This window comes from Trachemys scripta, chromosome 17, assembly GCF_013100865.1.
Source record: "Trachemys scripta elegans isolate TJP31775 chromosome 17, CAS_Tse_1.0, whole genome shotgun sequence".
Taxonomy (NCBI): Eukaryota; Metazoa; Chordata; order Testudines; family Emydidae; genus Trachemys; species Trachemys scripta.
Window position 1 is genome coordinate 12825657 of NC_048314.1, and position 9155 is coordinate 12834811.

General features: G+C 46.6%; 1 protein-coding gene across 1 annotated transcript in view; it reads left to right on the top strand.

Annotated features, from left to right (window-relative positions):
• Positions 1–5938, top strand: part of FAM102A (family with sequence similarity 102 member A) — a 44408-nt gene extending 38470 nt beyond the window's left edge. The window contains exon 12 of the mRNA XM_034793550.1: positions 835–5938. Within this exon, the coding sequence (XP_034649441.1) occupies positions 835–880 (46 nt within the window). The 3' untranslated portion in view covers positions 881–5938. The remainder of the gene's footprint in view (positions 1–834) is intronic.
• Positions 5939–9155: the final 3217 nt, after the last annotated feature.

A 9155-nucleotide genomic window follows, 5' to 3' on the forward strand; every position in this document is an offset into this window, starting at 1 on the left:
CACCTCAGTAGATCGTGCGATACATGACGGCTTTGTTCCCGTATTAATACTCCTGGGATCCCTTTAGTCACAGGATGCAGCTGTGCTTGTGTGTATTCAGAGCTCAGCAGAAGCTTGACTGGGGTATTTGATCTTGGCTGCTAGAATGGGGACAGAGGGAAGGTGTGTAAAAGTACAGAACAATCAGGGTTGGTCTATCTTTCTCTGCTTTCAAAGCCTGTTCAAGGCAGGCAACTTTGCCCCCTGTTGGATTATAGCAAAACTGCAAAGCCTAATTCATTCTCCATTCTCAGCTGCTTGCTTTCCTGTGTCCGTTCAGAGCTCATTTCCTCTGTGAGGAGAGATGCTGTTAAATACAGTGTTCCCATAATGCTTTGCACTGCCATAGCACCTTTCATCACAGGATCGCAAAGCCTTTTACATTCACTAAACCTCACAAGCTCCAGGAGAAGTGGAGTTTGGGGTGAAGTGTCTAATGCAAAGTCACACATCAAGTCAGTGGCAAAGCTGTGACTAGAGCCCTGTAGTGCTAAGGCTTTCACTGCTCCAATAGACAGCTTCCCCTCTGGAGCCTTTCCAAATGTCCTCTGCCTAGCCTCTTTCATCTGTCTCTCGCAGGAAGGAAAAGTGTGTTGCAGCCAGTTCTCTTTCCAGCTTTGGGATGTTGATTGCCATTTGGCTGCCTGGCTTTTGTTATGCAGGCTGGTTTAGCTATTGTCAATATTTTTTTTTGTTTGGAAAAAGTTCCTGAATTCTGAGCTCTGCATAGATGCTTCTGTATTAATCTAAAGGTATGAATACAAGAACTTGTTCTCTCCCCCTCTCCTCCTGCAGGGTCTCATCTGGAGTTTATGAGCCAGTGGTGATTGAAACCCGTTAAATGTGAAGAACAGGGTAGACCTGCTGGCAACAGACCCCCTACCCCGTCCTCTGCCACACGGATGCCAGTCTTTACCTCTCTACATGCAACATTCCAGAAGGGATTTCTCCAGACCCCTCCCCTTTCGTTTGCACTGCAGAACTCCTCCGAGACCATACCACTCCAGAACATGCACTTTTCCTGACTTGGCATTAACTCCCCGCTCATCCCAGTGCTTCCAAACACCCCTGAATTCCCTGCAGATCCAAGGGGTCTGTCTGGAAGCCTTCTCTTTGCTGGAGGATGTTTTCCCCCCTCCCCCCTTCCCCACTCCCTCATTCCACGCATTGCTTCCTTACTAGGGATTTCTTCACTCCTGTATCTGCAAACCATTGGGTTGTACCACTGTGAACTTTTCAAACCACTGACGGGGAAAACCAGAACTGACAAACCAGGAGAGCAGCTCCTTGTTGAATCAATGAGCTGGCTACTTGCAGGATACTTGATTCCACTGATTCTGCATTGTGGATTGCAAGGAAACTTCACCTCCGATGGCAACATTTTACTGAGCAATGAATCCAAAAAAACCAAACCCCCCAGTCATCTGCTCATAGGAAACATTTCCCAAAAGTGCATTTCAGAAAACTAATGGAACAGACAGAGATGGAACTTGATGTTAAAGGTTAAATGCTATCACTTGTTAGCATGACTAACTGCAGTACCGCCTTCCACTGCTGGGCATGGGAGGCCATTTTCATCGGTTGGTATTAGCAGGAGCACTTTAGAAATTCCATATGTGCCCAGAACAGGGGGTGTGATTTGGTTGTAATGATCTCTCCCATCATGGCAAGAGTGGCTAAACGGTTGTCTTTCCCAACCAGAGCCAGTGAGGGAACTGTTTCTGGTTGGCCCTTCGTGCCATGTGAGAAGGGAGCCATTGTCAAGTCAGTCCCCTCCTATCCTGGGGCGAAGCTTTGATTAACGCAGAAAGAAATGGCTGAATCTCTGTTACTTTGGTGGAGTGGAGCCCTCCTGCTGCACTAGCTACAGCAGCCATTCTCCTCCGCTCCTGAGGTGTGAACTCTGAGTCTGACAGGCTTAAAACTGTCTTCTTGGATGATCTTTTCACGATTGAGCTTTTTCTCATTTGGTTTCTGCAGTTGTCTGAAACATTAACGGCCCTTTTTCCTGGCGCAATGTGGCAGAAAAGAGGTGAGCCTTTTTCAACTCCCACTTGTAGATTTCTCCCGGCAGCTGAACTACAAGTGAGGATCTACGCAGGCTCCTGCCTTGGGTTGGCTGCAGGCTGCGTTCGCAGACCTTTCTGTACAGATGCTTTCAGCCTATAAGCTATTTCTGTGTGGTGCCCGTTCCTTTTTTGCTGTTGTCCTGTAGTAGCACTCGGCAGCCATGCACTTTGAATAACAGCACACTCCAGGTCCCTGGCTACACACATGTGCGTGCGCACGCATCCTAGTTCTCTCACACACGCTGTCCCATTTAGCAGGAAGAAGAAATTTGTAATTTTTGTTTTTCAGATTCTTAATGATGACCAAGCGTTTTTTCAGGACTAAAGGTGGTGTCCCGGGGTAACTAGAACGCATGCAGATGAGCTGCTGGGAAAGGCAATTCCACAGAAGATTGCAAGACTGAAGGGGCCTGGATTTCTAGTCTGACTAGCACTGGAGCCTTGGATGGGGAGGATTCTGTGAGCAGCGTAGCAAGGCTGGCTCTAGCTATTTGTCACAGACCCACCAGTCCCTCTCCTTGCGTCCTGTAGCTGTGCAGACAGCATCTTGGGGGCACTTTTTCTTTTGCCCACCTACCTTCCCCTCAGAGAGAATGAACTAATCTTGGCCTAGGCCCGTCAAATCTTCCAGTTGAACGTGGGAAAGAGCTCCTGGTTGGACTGAGTCTGTCCAAAGCCAAGGCCCTTTCGCTCTTGTCTACATTTTAATCATCGTCTCCTCTCCGCTCGGGTTGGCACCGGGTAGCAGGTTGGTGAGATGCCGAGCCGGCTTAGGTAGGGCAGGCTCGACACTGTTTAGGATTCCAAAGGTTTGGCGAAGGGGGAGAATTAGTTACTTGCCTCTCCCTCCAGAGCTGCTGCCAGAGAGGCTGGGCTGGCTGGCACAGTGCCCCTCCAGCAGTACGTCACACTGCTTTCCCTATGGGCAAAGGCACTCTATGGTGCGGAGCCCCCTGAAGTTAATGGGAGCGGTGTGTGAACTGTGGGTATGCAGCACTCCTGGAAACCAGTTCCTAAATGCCTGCAGCCTTCCAGCAGCACTTCAAGGGCTTGGGAGGAGACGAGTAACACAGGAATGAGTCCAAAGCCAGGCCAGTTTAGCTGCTGGTGTCCATCTTGCTTGTTACTCCAGCAATGGCTGGGAACCAAGAGCCTTTGTTCTGGGCTCCAGCTGGCAAGAGAGGTAACTGGTCTGGGAGGAGCCGTTTGCTGTGACATGTCACAAACCATCCTTTGGGACAAAGGGAGAAATAGCTCCTTCGAGGGAGACAAAAGGAGGAGCAGGTTAGCTTTCAAGAAACTGTCCCCTTCCCTGTCACCTGGCTGGCAGGCAACCCTAACCTCTGCTTCTGAGACGTTGGAGAGCTGCGGCCTTTCTGTAGATTGCTGTCTCTGGCTTTGCAGCCGTTCGATGCTCTGCTGTTTAAATTCTTGACCGTTTTTGTGCCTCTTGGTCTTGTTCCCCGGCAGTTGTTGAGTTTGTAGACGTTGGTCCGTTAGCAGCTTTTTAGCTCAGACCCCTCCTATTTTGACTAAGAGCAGCCCTAGTCCTCTGGAACAAGTGAGTACAGCAAACCTTGGATTGTTCAAAACAGGGCCCAGGCAGGGAGGGAGGAGTTGTTGTCTTTCCGCATACCACACCAAATTCCAGCTTCGCATCCTCCCTCCCAAGTGTTGCCCAGCAGTCCCGCAGCCTGGTGCTGCATGTGTGCTTTGGAGCACAGAGGGAGGCTGAGCAGGCATTGGGATCATCTGGACAGCAGGTCTGCTGCCTGGCTGGAAGCTTTGTATCTTGCAAGCACTTTTTTCCTCATGGCATTGCTGGTATTTGTTGCTAGTTGGGATGCTGAAGAATATTTTGCGAGTTTGTCAAACTTAAACCACTGGTTAGTTTCCAAGTTTTTTTTTTTTCCTTGAAGTTTATTGAATTTTTATAAACCCAGCAGGCTGGTGTTCTTTGACTGCATTGTGGTATTGTCATTGTTTCATTGGTATTTTATTCCGGGGGGGCTAAGGGAGGTATCTTTTCCTCCCCCAGTTGTCCTCTTCTCAGGGGATCCAGAAGTGAACTAGGCAAGGAAAGGGCCCTCTGGCAAGATTTTGTGGTGTAGGCCCTGGTCTCTGGTGCAGGAGAGCAGGACGGTTAAGCTGGGCTGACCCAGGGGAGCAGAGCTGGATTCCCTGCCCCCCGCCCTCAGCCCCCAGGGCCAAGTTGGAATGGATTGGATTGGATTTCACACTCCCCATTACAACAGATTAACATTTCAAGACCTTTCTATTTGGACGCCCACCGCAAAGCGTGGGGTCTTCAGACTAATATCTTTTTTTTACTAACTTTTTTTTAAAGAAACTATAAACTGAAGAATTATCTGGGGAAGGGCAGACGTAAAGGTCATGACTGGGCATAGCCCCCAAATGAGTCAGGGAAGGAGACTGGCTCGGCTCAGCTCTGGGTGGGAATGAGAATGGGAAAAGGATGACCTAATGCCTCCAGTTTCTCTGTGACTGGCACTTTAAATGGGAGCTTTCGTGCTGTCCTGATGAGTTAAGGACAGCCAGTTTTAGTGTCTCCCCCCACCGTCACCCTCTGGAGGGAAAGTTTAGCCCTTTTAAATGTTTGTTTTGGTTTTTAGAGTGTTTCAAACTGGGCCGAGATCTGAAGAAAGTTGTTGCATTAAAATGTAATAGGAGGGGTTGGTTTTATTTTATTGCATTGTTGTTTTAAATTCATGGTTGTGCAGCTGGACTCTGCACTCACCACCCTCTGGGAAACCTCACTCCAGGTACGCTTGAGACTAGAGTGCCCAGGTAAAAGGCTCCCCTCCTGGGGAGAGGGAGCTGAGCAAACCTTCCCCACCCTGTTCCCTTGCTGCCTTACCTCAGGAGCTGCTAACTAATTCATTGCTCCTCTCCCCCAATCCCAAGCTGAGGGAGTTGCTGCTCCAGTGACTCAGTCCTGTAGACAGGGCTGGTCTCTATGGGCCTGTTCCCACAAACGCTGCGCCCGGTAGCGAGTGTTTGTGGTTCTTACAAGCCGCCACCTCTACCTAATGGGCTGATCCTGCAAAGTCCAGTCCCCACTCCCAAGCTGCATTTTCCATCAGCCCTCCTCTGCAGTCCTAACCCAGTCTCCTCCGTAGCTCCATCGAGCTGTTGCTCCTACCCACTGGGAAGGAGTGAGCGTAGAAAACCTGGGAAATCACAGGAACTTGGAAGAAGGTTTGAGCTGGAGGTGCAGCTGATCCTCTTACTTGCCTTGAGAGCCTAAGAAAATGTTTGTTAAAGCCCATATTTTTTCATGTGGGGGGGAAAGGGGAGATCATGTTTTATTCTCTTGAACGTGAATTGAGCTCAGTGATCGTCAGAAGAGAAGCGCACTCGATTTATATTCAGATGCTATAGAGAGAGAGAGATTACAGATATTTTTGGAAAGGGAATGGGTCTATGCAAATTTCCAAAATGGCTTGAAAGAGAATTTAACTTTTTTTTTTTTTTTACTTTGAAATCTAAAGAAGAGAAAATCTAACTTTTTTCCACAAAGCAGAAGTGCGTGGAGAAAGAAGCTACTTCCACGGCTCTATTTTGATGATGATTCGCGGAAAGTTTATGGGCTGGAGGGAATGACTATTTTTCACCATTTTTTATCTTGCTCCTCTAGTTTTTTGTTTCTTTTCTAATGGAATGCTGTGCCGTCTTTGATTCAGCAGATCGTGTCTGTATTTTCTGTATCTGGTTCCTAATGTAGAGAAATAACAAATATAAGAGGAAATCACTATAATGTCAAATGTTGTTATGGTTTTGGGGAAAATAAAGGTTTTTTTGGTACTTCATTTATTGATCCTTGGCTTGTTTCCGGCACTCCACCCCAATGCATCCTGGGGTTTCTTAATCTCCTTGCTGATGAAAGTGAAGCTGTTTATGTGCAGTACCTGGCACAGTGGGCTCCTACATGTCCCTGCTGGAATCCCTCCATGAATTCTGGGACAGCAGCTAAGCTATGAAGGGTTTATTTAGCAGGACTCTCCCTCCCTTGCCTTAATTCTTGGAAGTGGGTAGGAAGGGAAATCAAGAAGGTTGCAAACAGCATAAGCCCCAACGCGGAGTGGATCACCTGAAATGAGGGTGGGGAGGTCCCCAGTCTTGAAGAGGAATACAAGAAAGATGCAAAGTAGATGTAGCTTTAAGTGCCTGAGCAAGGCACGCAAAGGGAGTTTGGTCTGCATTGAGGCAATTGCCCAGCCCAGGAAAAAACAGTGTTCGATCCTGGGCTGGCCAGCTCCACCCTGTGCGCCTGCATTGACTGCTGCTTTCGTCAAGAAAGACGACAGGCAGAGGTTCCCAGACTCCGGTCCGTGGAGCATCTGCTGGCCATCTGCAGCGATCTGGCTGAACACATGGTTCTGGTCCCTCATTTGAACTGCGGAGAAGCCAGGAATCTATTAAACAGCTTCAGAGGGCTAGTCTAGTCTACACGCGACCCAGGTTTTGGTGATGCAGCTATACGGGCAGAGCCCCCTAATGTAAAGCTGCCTATGCCGACAGAGCTTTCTGCTACGTGGTAACACCACCGCCCTGACGACAATAGCTGGGCCCGCGGAAGCTCTCTTCTGGATTTGCCAGCATATCTGTCAGCTGCGAGGAGGGGAGAGTGACAGACCTAGCTATACTGACAAAACTTTGTAGCATAGACCTGGCCCCAGTATTCCCCTTCCATGAAGCTCATGGCTGTAGCCACCACAGGGTGGTTGTGAGATTGCACATGGGAAGGGAAGTGCCAGCCAGGGAGAGATGAGAACCTTTGCTGTAGTAGAGAGACTCAACCTGCATCCTTTCCAAGATAGCTGCTTGGAGCTGCACGCTGGTTAAACTTGGCATCCTGCGTTTTGTTTCATCCTCCCCCCAAAAGTCTCTCTGTATCAAATGCCTGAATCTTTTAAATCCCACCCCATATACTTCCTCGTTTGCCCCATGGGCTTCCTTCCAGCACTATTAATAACTTTCAACTGGCTGCTTGTGAGTCATGCAAGACAGCTCATTCTTATTTCTTCCTCGCAGGGGTGGACTGATTTTAAATCCAGGTGATTTAAACCACCAAGTGGAAAGCCTTGATTTAAATCACTGATTCTAAACAACTTTTCCATTTGTACTTCAGTGATTTTCTAAAGAATGGTGTAATCTCATTGGATGATATAACATTAAAATATGTTGATTTACAACTACAGGTACATTTGATTTGGTACATCTTTTTGCTCCCCAGGAGAGTACACTGTAACTACATCCATTTACTTAAGCAATTATGTAGCTTCATATTTTCAGATTTTTATTAATTATACATTTTTAGTATGTTAGAAAATGGTGACTGAGTGGAGTCGTAAATATTCATAATTTGAGAACTAAGCCAATCGGAGCTCAGGTAGGGAGGAGCTATAAAATAGGAATATGAGACCACCCAGGTAGACTCAGCAGATGATCCTCATGCAATACACAATGGTGGCAGAGGCTGGGTCCCAATGCCTGTGATGACTTTGCCAGTCTCTTGCAACCAGTAGCACAGCCCCTAAGAGCCCGCCCGCCCTCCCTCCCCCGCCTACCCAGGATCAAGCCTTTAATACCGCACATGACCTATTCTCTCTAAAAATGGACCTCCGAAGTTAATGTTTTTCTTTAGGTTCTTTCTTTACATAGAAAAGCAGCCTTGTACTCAAAATTTTTTATAGAGACTCATGGATTCAGCCTACTTTTTTATTTAAATGTTTAAAGAGATTATAAGAAGTTTAGGCCTTAATAGATTTTGTATTAAAAATTCGAATTCATTTTAAATTGGTTTATTTTTTAAAAGGTATTATTTAAATAACATTTAAAAATCCAATTTAAATAAAATCTTTTTTTTCTTTAAAAAAAATTATCAATTTTTATCCACCCTGTGGGGTGGGGAATTGCATGCGAAAACTGCATTAATGTGATTTAGGATGCAGTCTTCTGGTTACATAGACTACTTAGTGTTGGCAGAATGAGCTGATTTTAATCCAGTCAGTTTCAAAATGTTAAAAGGCTCACAAAGACCAGGTGTTTGTGGATATTGAAACTAGATCAACCTGTTAACCCTAGGCAAATAAAGGCTAGTGCTGGAAGAAGCCTTGGCCCTTTTTTTAAGACCCTGACTGCTGCATTTTGAGAACTGTTTAACAAAGGGAAATTCACTGCTGGCACTTGGGGAGGTGGGGGATGATCCAAGATTGAGAGGGGAGCAAGGCAAATTCTGCTCCATTTGCTTTCTAGGTCAGGCATTTGCCCACATTTCAACAGCAGCACCAGAGTTCTTAACCTAGTCCCTTGAACACTGTGCAAACATGCACTAATGTATCCCCGCCCCTGTGATGGATGCTGTAATCTGTAGATTTGTACTTTAGGTGCCTGTTTAATTTAGCACATGATTATTTGTAGTGCATTAGTACATAGAGGCCTGAAGATAAGAATGCCATTGTGCTAGGCACAGCAGGGTAGGGCAGAGTGCAGCAATGCACATACACTTCCTAAGTGTCTGCACAAAGGAGGGTACAGTCCAAATAGACAAGACATTTAAAGGAGGGGGGAGAGGAAGGATTATTTCCCTCTTTTGTCATTCTCTCGGACTCTGGCCCAATGAGCTAATGGGATCCTGGGATCCATAAACAGGAATTTCAGGTCAGAGTAGAGGTTATTTTATCTCTATATTTGGTGCTGCTGGAATTCTATGTCCAGTTCTGGTGCCCACAATTCAAGGATCTTGATAAATCGGAGAGGTTTCAGAGAAGAGCCGGGAGAATGATGAAAGGATTAGAAAGCCTGCCTTAGAGTGATAGACTCAAGTATTTAGCTTAAAAAAGAGAAGGTTAAGGGATGTCTTGATTACTGTCTAGCAGTACCTACGTGGGGAAACAAATATTTAATAGGCTCTTCAATCTAGCAGAGAAAGGTCTAACACGATCCAATGGCTGGAAGTTGAAACTAGACAAATTCAGACTGGAAATATGTTGTACATTTTTAACAGTAATTAACCACTGAAAA